The sequence below is a fragment of the Bubalus bubalis genome, chromosome 8 (genome assembly GCF_019923935.1).
Source record: "Bubalus bubalis isolate 160015118507 breed Murrah chromosome 8, NDDB_SH_1, whole genome shotgun sequence".
In the NCBI taxonomy this organism is placed as follows: domain Eukaryota; kingdom Metazoa; phylum Chordata; class Mammalia; order Artiodactyla; family Bovidae; genus Bubalus; species Bubalus bubalis.
In genome coordinates, this window is record NC_059164.1 from 48,173,550 (window position 1) to 48,201,186 (window position 27,637).

The window sequence follows — 27,637 nt, forward strand, 5'->3', positions numbered from 1 at the left end:
GTCAAGAACTGCGGCAGCAGTAGGTCACCAGGTGCGGAAACTCGGGACATCAGCGAAGCCCCAGGAGCGTGGAGGGTAGAGCTGAATATGAGGAGCCTCCAGAAACCAGGTGTCCCCAGGGCAACCGGAAAGAAACGGGTCAGCAAGTCCCTTGGCAAACACGTTGACAAGGCCGGCACCCAGATGCCAGTGGGCCGGGCTGAGGGGAGTGGTCAGGTCGAGAACGGAAAACTTTCTGCAAAGCGACGGGTTGAATCCACCACCCAGGCCCAGGTGCGGAGCAGACAGCTCCCAAGCCCCATGGCCTGACCACAGCCCGGCCCCCCTTACCGTCCTGCAGGAGCTCCCGGACAGTGGCTGCAGCAGCTCCAGAACCCGGAGCCCCACGGCCAGCCATAGAGACGCCGCCGTCACCACCTTCCATGTTGGCTGGTGCGGGAGTGATGCCGTCAGCAGCGGCGCGCCCCGCCCAGATGATGACGCAGAATTTGGGCGCCGCTCGCTCTGCCCAGTCCGAGGCTCCGAGCCGACTAAGAGGATCCGCTTTATTGTGCTGGACCGAACCTGCGTGTGAGCGGCGTGGGTCCCGGATCTGGTGGGCACTGAGGGCCCAACGCGTTGAGGAAGCCGAGGTCGCGGAACCGGCGCTTTCCTCCGTGTCCTGCCGCACCCCTGGTGCTAGCAGCGTTTTCCGGGCGGAGAAGGTGAGCGCCAAAACGTGGCCGCGTCGTTTCCCGCTGAAGCAAGTATTTAATTAACCTAAGAACAGAGGCCTCTTGATGGAGGCAAGAGAGCGGAGGCTTCTGGGAACTTCGTTTGCACGCCTCAAGTACAGCTGGCGGGTGTTAATAGCTACCTACCTGTATCTGCTTCCCTTGTGGCTCAGCTGGTAAAGAATCCTCCTGCAATGAGGGAGACATGGGTTCGATCACTGGGTTCGGAAGATCCCCTGGAGAAGGAAAAGGTTACCCACTCCAGTATTCTGGCCGGGAGAATCCCATGGGCTGTACAAGTCGATGCTGTCGCAAAGAGTCGGACACGACTGAGCGACTTTCACATCACCTGTATCTGCCACATGCCTTGATTCGCATTCTTGGAGTAAAGGCAGGTGGAGAAAGCTTGGCGAGGAAAGTTGCCACGAATGAATACTGGGGAGAATTAGGAAGAGCCGAAAATCGGTGAAGTAGGACAACTGAGGAGAAGGCAATGGCACCCCACTCCAGTACTCTTGCCTGGAAAATCCCATTGATGGAGGAGGCTGGTAGGCTGCAGTCCATGGGGTCGCTAAGAGTCGGATACGACTGAGCGACTTCACTTTCACTTTAAACTTCATGCGTTGGAGAAGGAAATGTCAACCCACTCCAGTGTTCTTGCCAGGGACGGGGGAGCCTGGTGGGCTGCCGTCTCTGGGGTCGCACAGAGTTGGACACGACTGAAGTGACTTAGCAGCAGCAGTAGCAAGACAACTGAAACAGAAATATGTGGGACTCATTCTCTACCTACTCTTCCATGAGACAGTATCCTTAGGGTTTTTCTTTTGCTTAGCTTCAGCCACGTGTCGTGAGCGACACCAGTCTTCTCCTTATTACAAATTGATGAATTTTCCATTTTTTGAGCTGTAAGATCAAGTTAGTTCCCATTACATCGGCACTGTTCACCTCTACTTCTCCCTCAATAAATTAATAGTAAGTTAACAGGTCAGCCACACGTGTGCAAGAAGGTTAAGCATTTCTTTGTAAAAAAAAATAATAATAATACGTTTTCTTTTGTGTACATTAAGTATGTACACAGGGAACCAATTTTTCCCAGTGCCAGAGCTACAGGTTCTCTTGATTCTGCTAACAGATTTTTGAGAATGTGAAATACTTTACCGTGCCAAACGCTGTTCGAGGTATTTTATAAGTCTAAATGTATTAGATACGCATAAGAACTCAAGCAAACAAGCCTCAGCTCACTGCGTTGTGCTTAGCCTTAACTTTGTCACAGAGGTTCTTCCCTAATATATTTGATATCAATTCTGGTGTTGAATAGGATTGTTTGTTCTGAATGGAGGTCTCAAAAATTGCCAAGGGCAATGTGCCCAGAGTCACATTAGTTTTCATTATCAATAATACACAAAATTTGACTAATAATTTTTAAATAAGCATTGTCTTTGAATTATGGATCATTTTTCCTTTCCTGGCTGTTACATCAAAAAGTTGCAGAACATTCATTCAATGAAGAATTTTGAATCTACCCGTATATACCAGCTTGAGTGTAAAACATTAGACTCAATTTCTGTCTTATCCTGAAGGAGCTAAGAGGTACATATAAACCCATTTAAGCAAAACAATAGTATCACATGCTTTGGAGGGTGTGGATTTATTTATTCCGAAGCTTGACTGCACATTAAAATTACCTGGAAAGCTTTAACAACCACTGATACCTGTATCCTAAGCCCAGATATTCACATGTAATTGCTCTGGGGTATGATTTGGGCATCCTGCTTAAAATCTCCCTACTTCATTCTAATGTACAACCAAGATTGAGAACTACTGATTTCTTCATTCAGCAAAAACATTAAGGAAACCCTTCTTTGTGCCATGTAAGGGAACAAGAGTGAATAAGAATGAAATTATTCCTGCTAACGTCACAGTGACCCAGTTGCCATTGGACTACCTTTTTAGTCTTTACCTCATTCTCACTCTTCTGTGATGTTTAAGATGCTCATCCCCTCCTTCCTTTGTAATAATATAGCCCTCTCTTGGCTTCTGAATATCACATTTCAGGTTTATTCCAGCTCCAAAGTTCATCTCGCTGTCTCCTTTATATTCAAATTTTTTCTCCCTTTTACTTAAATGTTGGCGCTTTTAATGATTTCTACACAATATGGTACCCATAAGTACTTTGTCCATGTTTTTAGTTTCAGCATATTACCTAGAGGTTCACTTCAGTCGCTCAGTCCAACACTTTGAGACCCCATGGACTGCAGCACTCCAGGCTTCCCTGTCCATCACCAACTCAAACTCATATCCATCAAGTTGGTGATGCCATCCAGCCATCTCATCCTCTGTTGTCCCCTTCTCCTCCTGCCTTCAATCTTTCCCAGCATCAGGGTCTTTTTCAAAGAGTCAGTTCTTCACATCAGGTGGCCAAAGTATTGGAGTTTCAGCTTCAGCATCAGTCCTTCCAATGAATATTCAGGACTGATGTCCTTTCACATGGACTGGTTGGATCTCCTTGCAGTCCAAGAGTCTTCAACACCACAGTTCAAAAGCATCCATTCATCGGCACTTGGCTTTCTTTATACTCCAACTCGCACATCCATACATGACTATGGGAAAAACCATAGCTTTTTTGGCAAAGTAATGTCTGCTTTTTAATATGCTGTCTAAGTTGGTCATATCTTTTCTTCCAAGGGGCAAACGTCTTTAATTTCATGGTTGCAGTCACCACCTGCAGTGATTTTGGAGCCCAAGAAAATAAAGTCTCTCACCGTTTCCATTATTTCCCCATCTATTTGCCATGAAGTGATGGGACTGGATGCTGTGATCTTCGTTTTCTGAATGTTGAGTTTTAAGCCAACTTTTTCACTCTCTTCTTTCACCTTCATCAAGAGGCTTTTTAGTTCTTCACTTTCTGCCATTAGGGTGCTGTCATCTGCATATCGAGGTTATTGATATTTCTCCTGGCAATCTTGATTCCAGCTTGTGCTTCATCCAGCCCACCATTTCACATGATGTACTCTGCATGTAAGTTAAATAAGCAGGGTGACAATATACAGCCTCGACGGACTCCTTTCCCAATTTGGAACCAGTCTGTTGTTCCGTGTTCAGTTCCAACTGTTGCTTCTTGACCTGCATATGTATTTCTCAGGAGGCAGGTAAGGTGGTCTGGTTTTCCCATCTCTTAAAGAATTTTCCACAGTTTATTGTGGTCCACACAGTCAAAGGCTTTGGCATAGTCAATAAAGCAGAAGTAGATGTTTTTCTGGAACTTTCTTTTTCAATGATCGAATGGATGTTGACAATTTGATCTCTGGTTTAACCTAGAGATTAAAGACTCTCAATCTTTATCTCTAGCTTTTTCTTAAGAACCATATGTATATAACCCATATGAGGCATCACCACCTGCAAATCAGCTGAGTACCTCTTTGATGTGCCCAAGCATTGACTCATGTTTCCCTGCCAAAGCCTGTCTGTTCTTCCTTCTGGTTCTCTGTCTCATTGATTGGAATTGCCATCCACCAGGCTCTAAATCCAAAAATGTTGACATCATCCTAATATTCTCTCTCAGCACATATAACTCGTGCTGTCATCAGGTGATTTCCAACCCTTAAATGTCTTGCTAGTTTATTTTTATTCCTAAATAGCTCCTAAATGCATTCTCTTTCCTCTTTCCTCACTCCTAGACTCCCAGATCAGATACTCATTACACATGGCTTGGTCTACTACAGTAGCCTCCTTACTAGTATTTTATCAACACCCCTAACCCCTCCAGTGAAATCTTTCCAAGTCAGAAATCTGATCATGCTTCATTTCCCTGCTAAATTCTTTTCAATTATAACTAGTGTACAAGGAGAGACAAACAACTTACACAAGAATACATGCCCATGGAAGTATGTCACATGCACACGTTAACATGTTGGGTGCACATGTAAAAATTACCCACAGAGCAAGAAAAGTGTCTGAGAACCAAGGCCCTAGAGTATAAATCTAAAAAGTCTTAACCTGGTGTATAAAGCCCATTAACTTGTAGGCACTCTCACATCCTGTCTAGTTACAGCTCAAGCAGCGCTGAACTATTCATGGTTCACTGAAAACATCAAGCATTTTCATGCTGCTATGGCATTCTTTGTACTGTTCTCTGTAACTGGACACTTCCCCAACTTCACTGACTCCTCTTGGCAGTTATTTCTACAACACTGAAATTGTGTCTGAGTGTGTGTATTAGCCTTATTGTGTAAGTTTGTTTAATACATTTTTAAAGATACCAAAAATATTTTCATCTGTGTTCTCAGCATATAGCAGGAAATTAATCTTTGTTGAATGGAAAAAAATAAGATCAACTGGGATTCCAAGAAGATTGTTGGGGTCCTCAGGATGGGGAATTAAGAATACAGGGACTATGAGCCGATGAAGATGAGCTCAAGGTTTAATTAAAGGTACCACTTAGTTGACACACCCACCTCTAAATGTTTATTGTTTAGATGATAAATGGTGATAAACTGATAAACAGTGATCAGTAAAACTAGTTTATCTTATTCCACCTGTACATTCTACCTAAGGAAATTAAATTATTAGTTTATATTTAGGTTATATCAATACTTTCAGATTTAGCCAACCAAAAAATTTCATGGTGAGCAATTAGACTTTTCTAAAGTTGGCCAGTATTTGTTTTTAAATTACTAAGGCCAGAATTGGAATTAGTAAGCAGCCAACACTATGAAATGATAAGCACAGTACGGCAACTGTAAAACACTTAGGAATTACCTAATTTAATCACTTGTCCCTCTGGGTATAATAGTGATTTACTATGCAGCTATGTGATTACAATTGAGATTTTCATGAAACAATGTTCACAAAACATTTAAATGTTTAAAAATATAATTAAAAGTTTGTTTGCCTTCTGATTCAAATAAAAAGAATGGAATTTGAGAATAAGAATAAACATTAACATACCAGTATGTCTTTTAAAATACTCAGTACTTAAGCTGTTCCATTACTACCATTTAACTTTTCTGGATAAAAAAGGGTATTTCAAAGTGCCAGACGTACTTAGTACTATATATGAATTAATTCAATCAAATTTCTTGGTTAAATCAATGCCAAACGAAGTAAAATGGAAAAACTAAAATAACATGGAAAATAATAACATGTATTCTAGGAAAACATCTTTTAGTTTTCTACATCCTGAGCACTTATTAATCTGAGCAGAAACTGTTACTATAGTCAATTAAGTATAAAATTCAAAACTGTTAGTTTTTGACTTGAACAAGAATAATTTATATAAAATATAAACGTTATAATTTCACAGTGTGCTAAAAGCTATCCATGACGTATAAATAAAGTCAGAATTCTGTAGTATCCTATTCAATACTGTGAAAAGAAACCAAGATTCCTAAGCCTACAAAACCTAATGAAAAAATCATGTTCTTGGCAATTGAAATTTTAAGAATGATGGGATTCAAGTGAAAGTGCTTCCTCTATGCAAACTAATTGTCTTTTTCAGATTTGAAATAAATCTGTTTTTATGAAGAGTGACTACAAACAAACTACAACATGTCAAGAAAGAAGAAAAGATCCAATAGAAATGTTTCATTCTGGGCAGCTGGTAAAAGTCTGCGCCCCAATGGTGCGATATTCAAAGTAAGTGTTGTTAAATGGTTAATGAACTTAGGTGTGATTTCCTTTTTATGCTCTGACTTTTTAAAAAGTAAGACCACCCCACCACATGGATTTTCAAATGCCTAGCTTTGGGACTAGGATACAGGCTTGAGTCCTGATGCTATTACCTGCTTGGCATATGTATGATCTAAGTGGTCACAGTATTTGTCTTTTTAAGACTGGCTTATTTCACTGAGCATAATATCTCAAGGTTCACCCATGTGTTTTCTTCCTTTTTAAGAATGAATAATATTCCATTGTGTGTATATATTACATTTTATTTATCCATTCATTCATTCAGCCCAGCTTGAGTTGCTTCCATCTTTTGACTCTTAGGAATAATGCTTCTATGAACACGGATATATAAATATCTTTTTGAGACCTTGCTTTTTGTTCTTTGGGGTATTTGCCCAGAAGTGGAATTGCTAGATTATGTGGCAATTCTGTTTTTAATTTTTGAGGAATTGCCCTGCTGTTTACTATAGTAGCTACACCGTTTGAGTGCGCAAGAGTTTCAACAGTGCACAAGAGTTTCAGTTTCTCAGCATTCTCATCAACACTTACTGTTTTGGGAGGTTGTTGTTATTGTTTTAATAGCCATCCTAATGAATGTGAATTATCTTGTGGTTTTTATTTGTGTTTTTCTAGTGATGTTAAGCATCTTTTCCTGTGCTCATTGGCCATTTGGGTATCTTCTTGGGAGAAATCTCTTCAAACCCTTTGCCCATTTTTTAATCAAGATTGTTTGGTTTTTTGTTGTCCCAGTTTTGATTGCTCTTGAGTTTTAAGAGCTCTTTATATTTTATAGACAGATCTTTTGTCCGATAGGTGGCTTACATATGTGTTATCCTGGCATGTAGCTTGTCTTTTCATATACTTTTCTTACCATGTCTTTTGCAGAGCAGAAGTTTTTACTTAATGATGAAGTCCATCTTATCAATATTTCCTTTTGCAGATTGTACTTTTGTTTTCAAGTATAAGAAATCTTTATGTAGCTCTAGATATTAAAGATTGTGTCCTACTTTTTTTCTTAAAATCTTCTAGTTTACGTTTTACATTTAAGTTCATAATTCCTCATTTCTATGGAAGTGTGAAACATAGGCTCAGTTTGGTTGGTTTATTGTTTTTGCTGACAGTTGTCTGTTCCAGCAGCATTTGTTGAAAAGGCTGTCTTTCCATTATTGAATTACTTTTGCATCTTTATCAAAACTCAGCTGAGCATGTTTATATGGTTCTTTTTCTGCACTCTCTGGTCTGCTGATCTATGTGTCCCTCTACCAGTACCACACAGTCTTGATTACCGTCAGTTCAGTTCAGTTCAGTCCAGTTGCTCAGTCGTGTCCAACTCTTTGCGACCCCATGAACTGCAGCACGCCAGGCCTCCCTGTCCATCACCAACTCCTGGAGTCCACCCAAAGCCGTGTGCGTTGTGTCGGTGATGCCATCCAACCATCTCATCCTCTGTGGTTCCCTTCTCCTCCTGCCCTCAATCTTTCCCAGCATCAGGGTCTTTTCAAATGAGTCAGCTCTTCACATCAGGTGGCCAAAGTATTGGAATTTCAGCTTCAACATCAGTCCTTCCAATGAACACCCAGGACGGATCTCCTTTAGGATGGACTGATTGGATCTCCTTGCAGTCCAAGGGACTCTCAAGAGTCTTCTCCAACACCACAGTTCAAAAGCATCAATTCTTTGGTGCTCAGCTTTCTTTATAGTCCAATTCTTACATCCATACATGACTACTGGAAAAACCATAGCCTTGACTAGATGGATCTTTGTTGGCAAAGTAATGTCTCTGCTTTTTAATATGCTGTGTAGGTTGGTCATAACTTTCCTTCCAAGGAGTAAGCGTCTTTTAATTTCATGGCTGCAGTCACCATCTGCAGTGATTTTAGAGCCCCAAAAATAAAGTCAGCCACTGTTTCCCCATCTATTTTCCATGAAGTGATGGGACCGGATGCCATGATCTTAGTTTTCTGAATGTTGAGCTTTAAGCCAACTTTTTCACTCTCCTCTTCACTTTCATCAAGAGGCTCTTTAGTTCCTCTTCACTTTCTGCCGTAAGAGTGGTGTCATCTGCATATCTGAGGTTATTGATATTTCTCCTGGCAATCTTGATTCCAGCTTGTGCTTCCTCCAGCCCAGCATTTCTCATGATGTACTCTGCATATAAGTTAAATAAGCCATATACAGCCTTGACATACTCCTTTTCCTATTTGGAACCAGTCTGTTGTTCCTTGTCCAGTTCTAACGGTTGCTTCCTGACCTGCATATAGGTTTCTCAAGAGGCAGGTCAGGTGGTCTGATATTCCCATCTCTTTCAGAATTTTCCACAGTTTATTGTAATAAATCTTGAAATTAAGTAATCTGATAAATCCCACTTTTCTTTTTCAAAATTGTTTTAGCTGTTTAGTGCCTTTCCAAGTGAATTTTAGGATGATCTTTTCTCTACCTACAAAGAAAATCTTAGTGGAATTTTCATAAGAATTGTATTAAATATGCATATCAATTTGGGGAGAATTGAATTCCTTGTTGTGTTGAGTCTCCTTATGAACACAGTATCTCTCCATTTATTTAGATCTTCTTTGATTTCCTTCATTAGTGTTAAGTGTTATACAGTTTTCAGCATACAAATTCTGTCCATATTTTGTAAGGCTTACACTCAGTTATTATACTTTTAATTTTGGTGTTCATGTGTCCATTGCTGGTATATAGAAGTAAAATTGCTTTTTGTGTTTTATTCTTACATTCTGTGAATTTGCTGTGTTTACTTATTGCTTCTAGGAGGTTCCTCGTATAAATTCCTTAGGATTATCTAAGTAGACAGTTATGTCACTTGCAAATAGTGATAGTTTTACTTCTTCCTTTCTATCTGATGCCTTTTATTTCACTTTCATGCCTCATTGCACTGCCTCAAGTTCCAACACTGTGCTGAATAAGAATGATGAGAGCAGACATCTTTCCCTTGTTCTTGATCTGGGGGGCAAGTATTCTTTCACCTTTAAGTATAATATGAAGTGTAGAATTTTTTATGGATGTTCCTCATAGGGTTGAGAAAGTTCCCTCTATTCCTGTTTTTCTGGGAGGTTTTAGTTTTTAATCCGAATGTTGTTTTGTCAAGTGGTTTTTCTGCATCAGTTGATGCAGTCATGTGATTTTTTTTTCTCTAGCCTGTTAATATGGTGGATTACAGTGCTTGATTCTGAATATTGAAACTTGTGCTCTAACTAGCTTTTTCTGATACCACCACAGCAGGGGAAGGATGGGAAAGCACCACCTCATTACTCTCAGGTAGAGACAGAAGTCTAGGTTTTCCACTTGGTCTCCTTTGACACCCCAGGGGCATAAGGCTCCTCATTACCGCTGAGCAGGGCTGAGAGTTCCAGCTCCCCATGCAGGGGGTGGCCTGGTAACTGCTGAGCAATGATGAAAGGCCTGGCTCTTCACTAGGCATTCTCTGACACTGTTCCTGGGGTGAGGAAGAAGGGTGCCTTGCTGCTGCACTGTTGGTGTGGAATTCCAGGCTCCCCACTTGGTCTCCACTGGTAGCCTCCTTGTTTCTGGCCAGCAAGGATTAAAGTCCCAGTTTCCTACCTGGCATTCTCTAACACCACCGTGGAGGGGTGTTAGAGAACATTGTGACAGCTTTGGAAGGCTAGAAGTCGAGGCTCCCCACTCGAGCTTTGCTTGTGGAGGTGCAGGCCACAGATTTTTCTCTGGTGTTGGGCTAAAGTAGAGTCATTATTATTTAAAGGCTTGCGAGGCTGCCCCCTTCTTGGTCCTTGGGGTAAAATTAGCAGGCTTTTGCTGGGGCTGTTTTTGTCTGCATCCATTGCTGTTTCCAGGTTGCCAGCTTCTTCAGTTTCAAACCTAGGATATTTGAGGGAAAAACAAAACTCGGAGAACTCACCATTGTCATTCCTTAGGTCCTGCTCAAGGTCACTAGCCTGTCTGCTCTCTTCTCTCCCCCTTTCAGAGTTTGCTTATGTTTGTTTTGTATATACTATCCAGAGTTTTTAGTTACACTAAGCAGGAGGAATAGGAAGAGTACATCTACTGCATCTTTCCGTAGCAGAACTTTAATAAATATTTAATGAATAACTAAACTCTGAAGAACGTAGGATTATCATGCTTTCTGAATGCCTAATTAAAGTTTTATATGCTCACAGGTTGTCTTTCAGAACACTAGTCAGAAAATACGATTGCGATCTGTGCTATACACCAATGATAGTTGCTGCTGATTTTGTCAGATCTGCAAAAGCCAGAGACAGTGAATTTACCACAAATCAAGGTATGTGAAAGCCAGAGTTTGCTGTCTTTGTAAAACTTAAAAAACAAAACAACAACAAAAAAAACTCAAAACACTCTTGTCTAATCAGACAACAGAATTCGGAGAGCTTATTTTAAGATCTTTCGGTTTTCTATAAATGTTTAATAAGTTTTTTACAATGTGTTTTTCCTCAGTGCCTTGTAAACTATGAATAATTTATCAAAGTGTAAGTCAGCCTCCATTCAGGGCCCCATTCTCTCACCTGGCAGATTCCTATCTCACTGCCGCCAGCCTTATCCCATCCCAAACTGTCCTGCAGACAGCTCCAAGTGAGCTCTCTAGAACTTAAATTTGATCACTTCTTTTCCCTAACTCAAAATCTTCCTTAGACCTCTCATCACCTAAAGCAGTGGTTCTCAAAGTAATTTCCCAGACCACTTAGCATCAGCATTATCTGAAAACTCATTAGAAATGGAAATTCTAGACTCCACTCCAAGCCTGCTTAATCAGAAACTCTGGGTATGTCACAAGCAATCTGTGTTTTTAAAAGCTCTTCAGGTGCTTCTGAGCTTGCTAAAGATTGAGAGCCACTGACCTAAAGAGGAAAACTCCAGCATGTGTAGATAATATAAAGTTCTTCATGATCTAGAACACTGAACACATGTTCTTCAGCTTTATCTTCCATCAGTTTTTCTCCATGGGCCCACCAACTTTTTTCTTCAAAATACTAAGTTATTTTAAGTCCCTGAACATGCCCTAATCTCTCACACTGCTCCACCTAGAGTATCCTTCTTAGTTAGGCCTGTCCCCTTATCCCTGTCTCTTTGGGAAAGGACACTTCATACTTCTTAATGCTCTAAAGTTGTGACCAAGGAACTCTCCTAATCACACTCCATTCATGTCCATTGCCTAAGCACAGACTTTTTGTTGTACTTAATCATACTGTACTGTGATTTCCTCCTTTCGTGTCTGTCTCTCCCACTAGACTATGGGCTTCTTGAAGGTTGGAATTTTTTTCTTGTGGATTTGTATCCTCAGCATTGAAAATATATTTGACCAATAAATGATTGTTAAATTGAAATTTTATAACTCTCTTGAGTTATGAAGCAGAAAGAATCCCACCTATATCCTCAGGAAAAAGCTTATTCTCCTATCCTCTGATAATCCTGTAAATCAGTAGATTTTCATAGAAATTCTGAGCCAGTGGAACTAGAGCCATAACATGAAATCTGCATTTTGGTAAATACCCAGTAAATCTCATACAGGTAATCTTAAAAAAAAAAAACCTTTAGAAACGTCAAAATACATCTATTCAAAATCTGTAACATCCAAAGATGAGGAAAATGTGTCCTTTAAAACCTAGGAAAGCTCTGATACATTTGGCTATATTAAAATGTAGACTGTTATATATAAGAAAAGGGCACAGATAATACTCAAAGACAAACTAAAAACTGGAGAAAATAGAATATTTTGATGTTTATGATAGATAGCAGAGCTAATTGTTTTATTTTTAAATTTAAATAATAAAAAGGGAGCAACCAAAAAAAAAATTGCACATAGAGAACTCTGCAAAAAGTATGGAGAGACAGGCTATAAATAAAAAATATGTTGTTACATATACAGTGTAGGATAAGTTGTAAGGAAACCAGAACTGTCATCCATATTGGTGTATATGTGTATCGGTAAACTCTTCTAAGAAAATTTTATAGTATCTTTCAAAATGTTAATACCTGCCCAGCAGTTATACTCCTAGGAATTTACTTCATGAATATACTCACAAAAATACATATGTAAGAGTATCTTCATCGCAACATTGTTTGCAAGAGTCTCAAATAAAAAACAGTCTGTAGCTCACCGTCATAGTGGAATATGCACTAAAAACAGGAAAACAGGTCTGCATATAGATCTCAGGTACATCAGGGGAAAACACCATAGGGATAGCAATGTATTTAGAATGTTCACATTTGCTTAAATTTTACAGGTCTTCGTAATGTTTTAGAATGCAGTATAATCTCACCTTTAGGAAAGGAGTCTGTTTGGCAAAAGTGTTATACTTCTTATTTTATCAAATTTTGTACTGTTTGAATTTGTACCAAGTCTAAATTGCATGTAATAATTTAAAATATTTTAAGTTATTTTAATGCTATATTGTTTGAACACATGCTTCTTAGTCTAAAAATAGAATTTTATACTGTACAAACATTAAAATTTGTTTTCTCATGTGTGTGTGTGTTTCTGTGAATTTTAATGTTGAGCTATTCATTTTATCAGGTGATTGCCCATTGATTGTTCAGTTTGCTGCTAATGATGCAAGACTTTTATCTGATGCTGCTCGTATAGTCTGTCCTTATGCGAATGGAATAGACATTAACTGTGGTTGCCCTCAGAGGTAAAGCTCAAAGAAGTTGGAAGAATTTTCAAAAGATTAGGAAAAACTAGTGAACATGGTAAACTATCATTCTGGTATTCCAACAACTGAAAAGTAAGGAAGATAGACATAAAGAACTTGGGCTCTAAGAAGCAAGAAAAACTAAGGAAATATTATTTAGAAACACACATGCAAAGATATTTTCTTACGGCTGCAACAGTGTATAGACCCTTGACAAGTTTTTGTCTCACCTCACCACTAGAATTTTTTTATGTGTGGATCTGCCTTGAACCTCATCCATAAGTAGTTATGTGAGACTCTGATGTTTATAATAACCCCTAAAATGTATTTTTACTACACCTTGCTCCAAGCACTGTGATTCTATGATACGTGATTCTATGATTCAGTTATAAGAATACCTTCTTAAAATTACCTTTTCTTCTTATACTACAGTTACTTGGTTGAGTCTGAGTAACTGGGTGTTGATAGAATGTGCTTAATTTGATGATAATAGCCTTACCTCTTGGCACAATACTAGATTATCTGTCAATAATTCAAAATATGTTCAAAGAATGGAGTCAAGGTTTTACATATAGCATAATCCAAATCAGATTAGACATGTTTGTATACTCATTAGTAGAGTTCAGTAAGCTGTTTAGTGGTGTTGGAATGCTGTAAGCCAAAAATATCTACTCTTAAGATTAATAAAACTTCTTGTTATGTATAATAAACATCACATTTGGAGTTGAAAAAATCTGAAGTAATTACAATTAATTACAAATACTTAAATCTGTTTTGGTTGAATGAACTTTAATTTTCTCACTTGCCAGTGAAAACCATTTCCCCTAAATACTTCTTGATCTGGGAACATATTTTCCTAATCTTGATACACTTAGAAATGTTGGATCTATGAATTTTAAAAATTATGGTTCCATTCCAGATTGCTAGGTAGAGAAATAGATAAATGCACTTACTGTGCTTTTAGAATTGCATCTTCTCTTCCAGTTGTTTACCATTTATTTGTTGTTATGTTTACTTTATGAAGGTGGGCACTGGCAGAAGGTTATGGAGCTTGCTTAATAAACAAGCCAGAGCTTGTTCGAGACATGGTGAAACAAGTAAGAAATCAAGTGGAAAACCCCAGATTTTCAGTATCTATTAAAATAAGGTAAAGGTAATATTTTAATCTCTTGGTATGATAGTCCGTCCATTACTCAGGAAATAAAAGAATATTCCTTTTGTCTGGAGATGTGGAGATGTCTCCTTTTAGTATGCAGGCATCTGCGTGCATGCTCAGTTGCTTCAGTCATGTATGCCTCTTTGTGACCTCATGGACTGTTGCCCACCAGTCTCCTCCTCCATGGGATTCTCCAGGCAAGAATACTGAAGTGGATTTCCATGCCCTCCTTCAGGGGATCTTCCCGACTTAGTGATCGAACCTATGTCTCCTATGTCTCCTGCATTGCCAGGTGGATTCTTTAGCCACTGAGCCACCTGGGAAGCCCCACATAGGCATCTAGAATATGAAAGTGTTGAAACAAAGATGCTTAGTGAATTAATAGATACCATAATTTTTATTTATAATTCAAAACAATTTCTTCATATTTAACAAAAATTAAAATGTCCCTTTATTATTAAAAAACTCACTCCCCCAAAAAACAACTCTTTCCACGTACTATTGAAATAACTAATGCTAAGAAACATTTCTGATACCAAGAGTGGAAAATAGGAATAATATTTGCACTAAAATTTCACATCAAAAATGAAAAATAGTTTTTTGGTGACAGGTTAAAAACATATTTTGATAAATTATAATTCTCCCACTTGTGGATTGGAGCATGCACAGCAAATATTACAATAGCAACTTTCAATGCATCTGTGATAGTACTTTGATGAATCTTGCAGTTATCAAAGCCAAAAAAGAGCCACACTAGGTAACAATTCTTTGTCATCCTGTTATTGCCAATAGTGAAATAGCTAAATTCAAGATCTTGAATGGGAACTGATACCTGAACAAAACTTGACTAATAGTGGTATGTGGTGATAATATGAACAGCATAGCTAAACTAAATAATATAGTAGATGAAATAATGTTCTGTTTAGTTTATTGATATCATTAAGATGTGTGTGCTGTAAAAAGATAGATATGATTTTGAAATTATAGGATCCATGATGACCTTACAAGAACTGTAGATCTCTGTCGAAAGGCTGAAGCAACAGGAGTTTCCTGGATTACAGTCCATGGAAGAACTGTTGAGGAAAGACATCAGCCAGTTCACTATGAGGCCATTAAAATAATTAAGGAAAGTGTGTCTATACCTATAGTTGCTAACGGAGACATCAGAAGCTTAAAAGAAGCAGAAAATGTGTGGCATATTACTGGGACAGATGGTAAGAAATAAGTCCTTTGACTTTTTTGTTTTTTAATTAGAAAAATTTAAAAATGGGGGTGGGAGAGTAATGTTAATGTGGTTTTCATTATTTTTCTTTCAAATGAAGCCATATTTTCCTGTTGTACCAATTTAAGCTAAGCAGTTTACTAAAATGTTAATCCTTTGACTTAGGAACAACAGATTATTTTAATTGGAGTGAATTAGGTCAGTTACTTCTCTGCCACCATCTCATCCACTGAGTGACCAGTAGAGCCTACAGAATAGAAATGAGAATTTGTGAATGGAAGAGTGGCTATAGGAGCCAAAGAAACCCCAGACTGCTATGCAGTTTCATTATCCGCCTCAACTTTGGCATATCAAACCCTGTGATACCTATTGCTAGATGAGAGAATGCAAATAAACTTAACTTCAAGCAAATCCAATTTATAACAATCCAGGTTTACCCTTAAAAAAAAACCCCAAACTAATTTTTAATGTTGAAGTATTTAAAACATTAAAAAAGAAAGTCTTACAAGTTGTATTTACACTTCATTGGTTTATAAAAAGTATAAAAATGAATTGTTTAATAAGAATGAGACTAAGGGCATTATAAAATTTTATAATAAATTATTTTTTAATATTTTCAGTTTGTTTCATTGAGTTTGACCCCATAACCATGAGTTCTTAATGTGTGGACAAATGAAATATGCTTTAATTTGTAGGTGTGATGGTTGCAAGAGGACTCTTAGCAAACCCGGCCATGTTTGCTGGATATGAGGAAACCCCACTGAAATGCATCTGGGACTGGGTTGACATTGCTCTTGAACTTGGAACTCCCTATATGTGTTTCCATCAACATTTAATGTATATGATGGAAAAGATAACTTCAAGGCAGGAAAAAAGAATATTTAATGCTTTGTCAAGCACATCAGCAGTCTTAGATTATCTTACAGACCATTATGGGATTGACCGGACTTGCTGAATTATTTTCTTTCTTCAATGAAACCATGGAAGGTTACATCTTGGTTTTTACTTTGAATCAGTGACTCTAAAATATTAGTGTAAAAACAATGCCCTGACAGAATTTTTAAAAATCACTCCTGGACCACATCCTCAGAGATTCTGGTTCAGTAGATCTCTAGGATAGACCCAAATTTTAATTTTAAAAAAGATCCTAGGTGTTTCAAACATTGACAGACCTTGCTCTGAATTCTATTATGAATTAAAATGTGAGAATTTTTTTCCTAAAGAAATCACGTTTTTAACAATTTTAAATAAATAAAACTTTTATTTTAATACTAAAAATATGGCTCATGTGGTATCCGTTCGTTAACATGAAGTGTTTTAAATGAAAATCAGTGCAGAAAAGTAAGACAGCAAATGCCAACATCTATATGAAATGAAAAGGAAAAAAATTTTTAGGGCTTAAATTCAAAGTTTAGGTTGGAAAATTAAACTGCTCCTTCCTAATTCATGAATTACATACCTTAAGGTATTTGTTTTAAATTGTATGTAACAAATTAATTAGATGTGACGTTTTCTGTAATTTAAACTAAGGGAGACTTCCCTGGCGATCCAGTAGTTAATTCCTCCTTCCAGTGCGTGGAGGTGCAGGTTCAACTCCTGGTTGGGAGCCAAGATCTCAACCTTTAATGCCTCGCAGCCATTAAAACTCCAAATGATCTACATCAAAAATAAAAAATCTTTGTTAAAAAAAGCTAAGATTCTGTGAAATTCTTTAAATGACATCATATTTGTTACATTTCAAGCCTTCTAAATTCTTAGAAGATTGAGAGCTTGGTAAATATCAGTTCAGTTCAGTTGCTCAGTTGGGTTTGACTCTTTGCTACCCATAGACTTCAGCACGCCAGGCTTCCCTGTCCATCACCAACTCCCAAAGCCTACTCAAACTCATGACCATCACGTCAGTGATGCCATCCAACCATCTCATCCTCTGCCGTCCCCTTCTGTCGCCTTCAATCTTTCCCAGCATCAGGGTCTTTTCCAGTGAGTCAGTTCTTCACATCAGGTAGCAAAATATTGGAGTTTCAGCTTCAGCATCAGTCCTGTATATAAATGATACTATTAATTTCTATCTCCTACATCTTAAATATAAAAATTTGGTCAATAGTCTTGAGATAATTACACAGTTGGCCCTTGGTGCTAAAATGTTTAATATATGGGACTTGAGCATCCACAAATTTTGGTACCTGAAAGAGTCCTAGAACCAATGCCCCACAGATACCAAAAGAAAACTGTGTACTTGAAATATTATTTCCTGGAGAAGAGTAACTAGGTTTTATTTAAAAACCTAACTTTCATAACGTTTTTAGTAATGTTATTTTTATGCCTCCCAGCAGTTGAGGATAATTTTAACTTTAGAGTTCCATGGCTTAGGGAATACCCTAGCAGTACAGTGGTTAGTTTTCCCGGCTTTCACTATCAGGTGTGCTGGTTCAGTCTCCTGGTCAGGGAACTAAGATTGTCACAAGCTGAGTGGCATGGCACAGCCAAAAAATTGAAAAATTTTTTTAAAGTTCCATGGTTTGGAGATACTGCTAGTGGAATTTTGTTGGCAGTGAAGGTGCCACTGCAAGAATTACCTCGATTTGTTAAAAACAGTTCTGTAATTAAGATAGTGATCTATATGACCAACATAAAAACTTATAAGCAGTTATCTAGAACTGGTTGATTCACGAATTTGGGAATATGAGATAAGTCAATTTTAACATAAGCACCCTGTTGTAATATTTTCATTTTTCAGTTAATGGATTTTTAAAGATAACTGCTTTTCATTAAATATGAGTACCATATTAGCACACAGGGAGTTATAGTCAAAACGTAGTCATTTTTAAATTTGTTAATTAACTCTGAGGTGAATTACATGTGTTGTGAGGACAATGGCCTAATTAGAGTAAGATGCACAGCGTTTCCAAGGAGCCAGTGTAAAGGGCAAGGAGTTCTAAACGCGCTTCATTTTTTTTTTCTAAGTCCCTTATGGTTAACCTATCTTGTCTATATTTGTGACAAAGAGAAAACACTGACTTAAATGTGTTTTTATATTCAATAACCACCTCTTATTTTTACCATTTATTTAATGTTCCCAAAATAATCCTCTACAGAATACTTTGATGTGCATTTCTAATATGTTGTTAATATCGAGGGGGGAAAAAACTCATAATTTGAGTGTATTCACGTAATTTGAATACCCGGAAAAGAGTAATTGAAAAAGTGTACCCATACCCACGTTGTTCTCCTTTCCAGTTAGTCCCCAATCCCTAAAGTGTATTTCCTCTTCCGAGCCCATGGACAAAAGGGGAAACCCTTACACAAAATGTTGCACGCTACCTACTCCTACATTTTCAGAGAATGCGGCACAATCACCAGATCCTGGCCTTTCTAATATGTAACTTCTAGCTTGTTCCGGCCAACGAAACTGTCCACAGTAAAATACAGACCAGGAAGGAGTGTTTTAACCACGTTCTCTAAAATGGCAGCACCCTGTCTAACCCTCCCGCCCCGATGCCATTCTCTTTCGCCGGACCCCACAACCACGCCTTCCACCCAAACCACACTTTATTAGAAATGTTAAACTGGCTCCTCAGAAGACGTTGCCCTTGGGAGCCCCTAAGCACCAGATCGAAGAGTCTTCGTCATCCCGTAACTCCACCGCCCAATTAGAAAACAATTAATGCTAATCATCGTGTTCGCACCGCCTGGCGTGTCAGCCGGGCCCCGCACCGGAGGCCGGAGCTCAGGAAGGGTCCGGCGAGGGTGGCGGTGGGGGTGGGGCACGCTCCCCATCCCCCCGCCGCGGCGTGTGACGTCCCGCGCGTCGGCGGCCGCGGAGCAGCGCGGGGAGCCAGGCGGTCGCAGGCGGGGTAAGGCTGGGCGGGAGCCCCGCGGGCCTCCAGGCGGCGTGGGGCGCGGGGTCGCGCTGCTATCGCCGCGGTTGGTCCGCGGGGCCGGCCCTTCCCTTGGCGCGTTCGCGGAGCGGGGGTGGGGGTGGGGACCGGGCTCGGGCGTTAGCGGAGGGTGGCGTTGGGCTGCTGACGCCGTGAACCTGGACCGAAAGGCAGGACCGCGGTGCCGCCTGGCTGGTTCCGTAAGGCTCGCCAGGGAGGTGCCGACCCGGGCCTCTGGGCCCACCCTCGACCGGCTCCTTCCTCTCCCCTTTCCCCTCCCCACCCCGGGTCTCTGCCGGGCGCCTCCCATTTAGGGGAGTGTCGGACCCGGAAACCTCCAGGCCGGAAACCTCGCGGCCCAAGGGCCTCTCCTTAAACCGAATTTTCTTTGAAAGGCAACTGAGTGAAATAAATGTTTCTCTATTTAGGTGTGAAGAAAAACAATGACACTCCAATGGGCGGCAGTTGCAACTTTTCTTTACGCTGAAATAGGACTCATTTTAATCTTCTGTCTACCTTTTATTCCTCCTCAGAGGTAGGAACCCTCCAAATCGTTACAGCAACATATATGATGAGCTCTTTAGACGGTTGAGTGTGTTACGGAAAAAGTTTTCTTAAAAGAATTTCAGTGCTGATTCTATAAAAGGCGCTCTTTAAAAATAAACTCACACGCCAATTAAGTAATAGCTAATGACCATATTAAAGTATCATTTCATAAAGCTTTTTATTATATGTACAAATTGGAGAAGGGCATGGCAACCCACTCCAGTATTCTTGCCAGGAGAATTCCATGGACAGAGGAGCCTGGTGGGCTGCAGTCCATGGGAAAGCACAGAGTCAGACACGACTGAATGAGCACACACATTCGTACAAATAACTTTTCCCCTCCCTTCTAAAAGGAGAAGGTCCTCGTCCGCCTTCCTTTTGGTTCTGTTAATTATAGATGTAGTAAAGTGATGGTCACCCTTTTTACATGTCTTGTTAGCTTTTACTTTTGTTTTATTGCCCTGAATTAGAATGCTGCTGCTGCTGCTGCTAAGTCGCTTCAGTCGTGTCCGACTCTGTGCGACCCGATAGATGGCAGCCCACCGGGCTCCCCCGTCCCTGGGATTCTCCAGGCAAGAACACTGGAGTGGGTTGCCATTTCCTTCTCCAGTGCATGGAAGTGAAAAGTGAAAGTGAAGTCGCTCAGTCGTGAATTAGAATAGTGAGCCAAATAAAAGTAAATGGATAAATGATGTTTACAGTACACCGTGATGCAGAAATATTTCACTGGGTCTGTGGAAAGACAATTTGGAAACTTAAGCCAATAAATGATTCTTAGTTTTGGTCTTACATAATTCATTTGTATTCATTTAATGGCAGTTTTACTACTTTATCCCCATGCAGAATTGAGTATAAATTAAAAAGTGCTGAATATGCAAAAGTATCAGAACCATTCCTTAACATTAGTTTCTTAGCAAAAGACCGTCAAAGGTCTTTCAGTAGGATTTCAGTTGTACCCTTAACTCTCTCCACCCCTATTGTAATCTACTTTTTAGGAGTTCAGTTTTAGATCCAGACTTGGCAGTGTGAATGATGAAATACTCTTGTGTAAAAATGTTGCAACACATTTGTTCATGTAAAAGAAAATCTTTCATTAATGAGATCCTACAGATAACCCACTGAAATTTAGTAAGATTCCTTGACTTGAAGAAACTTATGAAAGTTTTTCCCTTTTTTTTTAATTGGGGTATAATTGCTTTACAATATTGTAGTTTCTGCAGTAGGGTGAAGTCAGTCACCTATATGTATACATATGTTCCCTCCCCTCTTGGGCCTCTCTCCCACCCCACCCCCTTTTCTTACCCATCTGAATCATCACAGAGGACTGAGCTGAGCTTCCTGTGCTTTAGCATGTTCCCACTAGCTAGCTACTTGATGAGTGGCAGTGAATATATAAGTCAATGCCAATCTCCGAATTCACCCCCCCACACCCCACCCCAACCCTGACCTTGTGTCCACAAGGCTGTTTTCTGTATCTGTGTTTCTCTTCCTGCCCTGTGGACAGGTTGGTTCATCTTCAGGATCCAGTAATCTTCCACAACTTTTAACTTTCTTCTTACCTGCCTGGATTTCTACTCACTTCCATTTTTATCTGTCAGCTGTGCCATCACTATTTTCCTGCTTACGAAAGAAAAAATAGAATTATAATATAGGAAGGGGCCTTTGAGATTTTTGAACTTTATTCAACCTATTCATTCTATGAGAAGGTGGCCTAAGGTCATCTAGTTGAGCTTTGCAGATTCAGGACAAGAATCTGCCTTTCAGTCAAGTGCTCTTTCTCTTTCATCACCTTGTCTCTTATCCTATTGATTTTGTTTCAAATCCTCAGTAAGACCCTTTTCAGCTTTTTGGTAATACTTGCAAGAGTAGAATCCTATATTTAAGAGAAAGAAAGATGGTATTTATAAACATCTAACATAAAACTTTAGGATTTGCACACAAAAAAAAATTTTTTTGTCCGTTGATCTTTTCTCCCTCAAAATGGTTTATAGATTATGGATCTTTTTCTTCCTTTCAAATATATATTTTTTTCTATCCTGATAAAGTAGCTATTTGGTAGATTTGAGTACATGTACACACATTATATAAATATATCCTCTTGGACAAATATACACTAGAAAAACATGGTATATATGTATATATGTATGTCCACAGATCATTTACAATATGTCCTTACTGTGTGTGTTCACATCTTTTTATCCTTTAACATGTGTAATCACCTTACTCTTCAAAGAAAAGGCTTCATACTTTGGCAATAACCCATACTTTCACATATCCCACTAGTGAAAGACACATATTCAGATTTGACTGCCTGGGATTATATCAAAACTCTGCATGCTACTGTATGACTTTGGGCAAGTTATTTACCATCTCTGGCCGGTTTCCTCGTCTGTAAAATGGAGGTAATACTAGTATCCACCTCGTATGGTGGTTGTGATAATTAAATGAGCTAAGCCATGTAAAAGTGCTTAGAAGGGAAGTATAGTATGGACTCTATATAGTAGCTGTTGTTAGCTTTTCCTTAAATCAACCCTTATAAACTGCTAATTGTTCCCTCTGGTGGAGGCGGGTCTCCTTTTGTGTTCCCTTTTATACTGTTGATTTACTTGAAATGTGAATTTACATTTGGACCTAGGTCAAGGTATTGCTAGATCTCTTTGTAAAAATACAAATCTTTGTAATGTAAAATTTGAATAGTATTCTTGGAGTAGGAATCAAAGAGGCAAAAGAAACTGCATCCATATCAACTTTGTCTCCCCACAAACTTCAGGTTATTATTAGAGTTGTTTTCAAAACATAATCTTAAGGGACTTCTCTGGTGGCACAGTGAATAAGAATCTTGCTCGCCAGTTCAGGGGACATGGGTTCAATCCTTGGTCTGGGGAGATTCCACATGCCACGGAGCAACTGAAGCCCATGCACCACAGCTACTGAGCCTGCGTTCTATACCCTGCAAGCCACAACTACTGAACTCACTTACTGCAATAGAAAAGCCTGGGGGGCTACAGTCCATGGGGTAGCAAAAGAGTCAGAAACAACTGAGCGACTGAGCATGCATAGAGCTTCTCCATCATTGGCTGCAAAGACAATAATCAGCCTGATTTGAGTATTGACCATCTGATGATTCCATGTGTAGAGTCATCTCCTGTGTTGTTGGAAAAGGGTGTTTGCTATGACCAGTGTGTTCTCCTAACAAAACTCTGTTAGCCTTTGCCCTGCTTCATTTTGTACTTCAAGGCAAGTTTGGCCTATTACTTCAGGTGTCTCTTGACTTTCTGTTTTTGCATTCCAATCCCCTGTGATGAAAAGCACATTGTTTTTTTTTTTGGTGTTAGTTCTAGAAGGTCTTCATAGTACCATGCAGCTTCAGCTTCTTTGGCATTTAGTGGTTGGGGCATAGACTTGGATACTGTTATGTTGAATGGTTTGCCTTGGAAATGAACCAAAATCATTCTCTCGTTTTTGAAATTTCACCAAAGTACTGCATTTCAGACTCTTTTGTTGATTATGAAGGCCTACTCCCTTTTTTCTAAGGGATTCTTGCCCACATAGATATAATGGTCATCTGAATGAAATTCGCCCATTCCTGTCCATTTTAGTTCACTGATTCCTAAAATGTGGATGTTCACTCTTGGCATCGCCTGCTTGACCACGTCCATTTTACCTTGATTCATGGACCTAACATTCCAGGTTCCTATGCAATATTCTTTACAGCATCGGACTTTACTTTCACCACCACACACATCCACAACTGAGCGTCATTTCTGCTTTGGCCCAGCTAAGTCATTCTTTCTGGAGCTATGAGTAATTAATTGCCCTCTGCTCTTCCCCACTAGCATATTAGACACCTTTCAACCCAGGGTGGGGGAGGGGGGCGCTCATCTTCCAGTGTCATATCTTTTTTCCTTTTCATTCTGATTATGGGGTTCTTGCAGCAAGACTACTGGAGTGGTTTGCCATTTCTTCCTCCAGTTGACCACCTTTTGTCAGAATTCTTCTTGATGACCCGTCCATCTTTGGTGGCCCTTTACAGCATGGCTCATGGTTTCATTGAATTACACAAGCCCTACACTTGTGTAGTGGCCCACACACCACTTACAAGGCTGTGGTCCATGAAAAGAAATTTGAAGTTTACTCAAGTGCTTATCTTTATTTATCTCCTTTGGACTCAATTAATGTGTTACTCATTTAAAATGCCCTTGTGTGAAATTTGTTACCTTTTCAGTTGTGTGATAGATTACTTTGTCACTCTTTGCCATTGATAACTCATGCTTTCTTACCTATGTGTCTTTGCTCATATTGTTCATTCCATCTAGACTATTTCCCTATTTCATTTTCTCTATGTTCAAGTAATGATCTGAATATAATTACTTGGGTATAAACACACATAAATATCCCGAGAGAGAGAGAGAGAGAGAGAGAAATTTTTTTTTTTTTCTCCTTTTTTGCCATGCCATGCATCTTGTGGGATCTTAAGTTACTCAACCAGGGATTGAAACTAGACACTCAGCAGTGAAAGTGCAGAGTCCTAACCACTGGACCGCCAGGGAATTCCCTTTCAAGCCATATATTTAAGGTTTTTGCTCTTTCCTATCTATGTAATACAGTATTTACTATGTATGTGCTACACAGCATTACACACACATTATAGAATAGCTCAGTGATTTGATGTGTACGTAATAGCTCAGTGATTCAATGTATGTATAATAGCCCAATGATTTTCTTAATTTCCTTACAGTAAAAGTAGAAAAACTTTTTTCCTTGGAGTGGACATTGAAACTGCATCTATTTTTTTTATTATAAAAATAAATAGTGTAGAAAGTCAGACCCCTTAACCCTCAAATGTTATTAGTTGTTAGAACAATAGATCTTTGTTATTTCTGAGTTATTATCCTGATAAGGAAAATGATATAAAGTGATAACTTCTATCAGTAATTTAACATTTTTACTGTGAGAATTCCTATTTAAGGTTTTGATCATGTGTATTTACTTCAAAAGTTACTTTTACTTAAGAATATTTAAGCCACCAGACAGAAGATAATCAAATGTTGGATTATTATTAAATTTGAAAGTTGTTCTTTATTTCATGAGATATTCTTATTGATAAGAATTGACAATTCTCTTACAAAAAATTAAATTTCCATAGTTCTTTTCACTCACTACACAATTGCCAAAATGTTAATTTAGTATTTAGAAAGTATCTCAAAGTGTTCTCTTGACTTTTTACACCTGATGTAATTGTATTGCTTTACAGATGGCAGAAGATATTTTCCTTTAGCGTTTGGGGTAAAATTGCAAGTTTCTGGAACAAGGCTTTTCTTACTATTATAATCCTATTGATTGTTCTGTTTGTAGGTAAGTACTAGAGTCCTCCTTTGACTAAGCTTAACTATGATTTTTTATATTATTATTATTATCATTAATGAGTTGTTATTATTGATTGGTTTTTAATTAAGTTGATGCTGCCATTGGTATACAGTTGACTTTATGGAGTAGATAATTGATATGTTGATAGGTATTATTACTGTTATATATATACAATCATAAATTGCAGCAGAGTACAGTGGTTCTTAATCTCTTTTATGTTGTTTTAAGATTTAAATGCTGCAATGCATAACCTAGTTTTCAGAATTAGCAGTTATACAGTCCTTTGTTCGGAGAAGGCAATGGCACCCCACTCCAGTACTCTTGCCTGGAAAATCCCATGGATGGAGGAGCCTGGTGGGCTGCAGTCCATGGGGTCACTAAGAGTCGAACACGACTGAGCAACTTCACTTTCACTTTTCACTTTCCTGCATTTGAGAAGGATATGGCAGCCCACTCCAGTGTTCTTGCCTGGAGAATCCCAGGCAAGGAGGAGCCTGGTGGGCTGCTGTCTCTGGGGTTGCACAGAGTTGGACACGACTGAAGTGACTTAGCAGCAGCAGCAGCAGTAGTCCTTTGTTATTGTGGTGTCTTAGTTATCCACAGATTTAACTGTTTGGGAGACAAACAGAGCAGTGGCCCTCAAAAGAAGTCTTAGATGCAGGGTGTGAATCTTGATTGAACCCTGGTTGAAAGACAACTATAGCACAGACATTTAGGTACTACTGCAAAAATTTGAATAAAGACTGTTTGTTAGATAATATTAGGGAGTTTTGTTAACTTTAGTTATGATATCAATGTTATTATTATATAAAAGAAGTCAGCAACCTATAACCTACAGACCAGTTGCCTATTTTTGTAAATAAAGTTTTATTGGAACATACCATGCCATTCTGTTTATGTGTCGTCTATGTATGAACAACTACAGAGTGCAGTAGTTGAAACAGAGACCGTGTGGCCTAACATACACAAGCTGCTCTTTACAGGAAAAGTTTACCATCACCTGTTACATAGGATTATGTCCTTATGCTTAGGAATTGCATGCTGAAATACATAGAAGTAAAGTCTCATGATATTTACAACTTTCAGTTGGTTAAAAAAAAAGCAAATATGGCAAATTCTAACAATTGTTGAATCTAGGTAGTGGAAATATGGATGTTTATTGTACTAGTTTTTCAGTATGTTTGAAATTTTCGTAACAAGTACCTTAGAAATTAGAAGCAGACTTTTTTTTTAAGTGGAAAAGAATAGCTTTATTTGCTTTGTCAGGCAGAGAGGGCCACAGTGGGCTAATGCCCTCCAAACTGCATGTCCCAACCTAGAAGGGGTAGTGAGGAGTTTTATAGTAATGTTTCAAAGAGGGCGTGATCAGCTTGTGGACATCCTTTCAGGGATTGGTGGGAGGCAGGTGGGAGTCAGCACTATCAACCTTCTGCTTCCAGCCAGTCTAGGTTCTACATGCTTGTGTGCAGCATACAGTTAACCTCTTTCACCTAGTCAGGGGTTTGGTGTCTGTCTCCAAAACATGCAGATTTTTCCATCATTTCCCCATTTGATTATAGGTCTTCAGTAGAAAACTCTTAATAGTCAAAATATCGGTCCCTTGATGCCAGGGTGATTCAGCTTCTTGCCATGGGTATAAATCCTGTCCCTTGGTAACAGGCCTCCTTTATGTTTGTCCAGATGCTGGCAGAGGTATTGCAACATCCCAGACACTACTTTTCTCTTGAAGTAGACTTTTAAGATTTTTGTCAAATTAGAAATTCTATGAGTCAAAATAATTGCCATGCTTTTTAGGAGCTTTTAGGAACTGAGCTCAGATTATGTAACTTGTCAGAGATCAGCCAGCTACTTCTTGGCAGTTCAGCTTTTGATACCACTGCAGTGTGTTGTCCCTCAGAATTCGCTCAGAGTCGTGTTGTGAGTTAGGCAGGTTCCCAGGTGTCAGCCTGAGGCCGTAACCACCGCGCATGGCACTATCTTGTGAGAAAATGTTTCTCATCTTCCATATTACTAACCTCTGGACGGGAATCCTCTTCGTAAACTGGAAATAAATGGCATGAGAAGGTATGAGTAAGTCATTGCATCAGGATGTGAATGGATTTTGCAGTTCATTTCAAACTGTATTTGTTTCATGGTATGTTCTTAATGTTACTAATTGAATCTCTAGCCATAGAAGAAATCACACCAAGCAGGTGAAAAACAATAAGGAAAACCAGGTTCCAACTTTGTCACCAACTAACTAAATGACCTTTGGAATGTCATTTCATCTCTCTGAGTTTGGGTTAGCCATTTGCAAAATAGAGAGAGGAAATAATCTCCATACCTCTTGGTAGCTCTAAGAGTGTACTGTGTCCTTCTAATTCTAAAATTATCACAAGAATTTCTACTGAAAACTGCCACATAGCCATATAAAGAAGGACAACTTTAGCCAAGGTTCTTTTGGT

General features: G+C 39.1%; 4 protein-coding genes across 7 annotated transcripts in view; 2 read left to right on the top strand and 2 right to left on the bottom strand.

Annotated features, from left to right (window-relative positions):
- Positions 1-463, bottom strand: part of COG5 (component of oligomeric golgi complex 5) — a 285,394-nt gene extending 284,931 nt beyond the window's left edge. For both annotated transcript variants that reach the window (XM_044946598.2, XR_006552749.2), the window contains exon 1: positions 331-463. In XM_044946598.2, coding sequence (XP_044802533.2) covers positions 331-424 — 94 coding nt within the window. In that variant the 5' untranslated portion in view covers positions 425-463. The remainder of the gene's footprint in view (positions 1-330) is intronic.
- A 101-nt stretch (positions 464-564) lies between these two features.
- On the top strand, positions 565-16,680 carry DUS4L (dihydrouridine synthase 4 like). Of its 2 annotated transcripts, XM_045166395.1 has the most exons (8): positions 565-704; positions 5,000-5,143; positions 6,211-6,347; positions 10,535-10,656; positions 12,907-13,024; positions 14,049-14,171; positions 15,168-15,394; positions 16,098-16,680. In XM_045166395.1, exons 3-8 carry the CDS (start codon positions 6,232-6,234, stop codon positions 16,355-16,357), a joined length of 966 nt encoding a protein of 321 aa, XP_045022330.1. In that variant the 5' UTR covers positions 565-704; positions 5,000-5,143; positions 6,211-6,231; the 3' UTR covers positions 16,358-16,680. The 2 variants fall into 2 exon arrangements, with proteins under 2 accessions (XP_045022330.1, XP_045022329.1); XM_045166394.1 differs by lacking the exon at positions 5,000-5,143.
- A 700-nt stretch (positions 16,681-17,380) lies between these two features.
- Positions 17,381-19,590, bottom strand: LOC123466112 (proline-rich protein 2-like). The gene is made up of 2 exons (XM_045166519.1): positions 19,089-19,590; positions 17,381-17,441 (listed from the first exon to the last, which is right to left on the bottom strand). Exons 1-2 carry the CDS (start codon positions 19,588-19,590, stop codon positions 17,401-17,403), a joined length of 543 nt encoding a protein of 180 aa, XP_045022454.1. The 3' UTR covers positions 17,381-17,400.
- The window catches only part of BCAP29 (B cell receptor associated protein 29), a 52,605-nt gene continuing 44,092 nt past the window's right edge, over positions 19,125-27,637 (top strand). Inside the window, exons 1-3 of one of the 2 annotated variants that reach the window (XM_045166396.1) lie at positions 19,125-19,256; positions 19,709-19,815; positions 25,081-25,181. In XM_045166396.1, coding sequence (XP_045022331.1) covers positions 19,724-19,815; positions 25,081-25,181 — 193 coding nt within the window. In that variant the 5' untranslated portion in view covers positions 19,125-19,256; positions 19,709-19,723. Of the gene's footprint in view, positions 19,257-19,363; positions 19,495-19,708; positions 19,816-25,080; positions 25,182-27,637 lie in introns of those variants that run through there. The other variant, XM_045166397.1, reaches the window with a different exon arrangement.

Coding starts and splice junctions, on each gene's coding strand:
- DUS4L (XM_045166395.1), top strand. CDS start 6,232: ATGAAGAGTGACTACAAACAAACTACAACATGTCAAGAAAGAAGAAAA. Junction 10,657..12,906: donor TGAATTTACCACAAATCAAG/GTATGTGAAAGC, acceptor TCATTTTATCAG/GTGATTGCCCATTGATTGTT. Junction 14,172..15,167: donor TCAGTATCTATTAAAATAAG/GTAAAGGTAATA, acceptor TTGAAATTATAG/GATCCATGATGACCTTACAA.
- LOC123466112 (XM_045166519.1), bottom strand. CDS start 19,590: ATGGGAGGCGCCCGGCAGAGACCCGGGGTGGGGAGGGGAAAGGGGAGA. Junction 17,442..19,088: donor CCCGGCTGACACGCCAGGCG/GTGCGAACACGA, acceptor ATTTATATACAG/GACTGATGCTGAAGCTGAAA.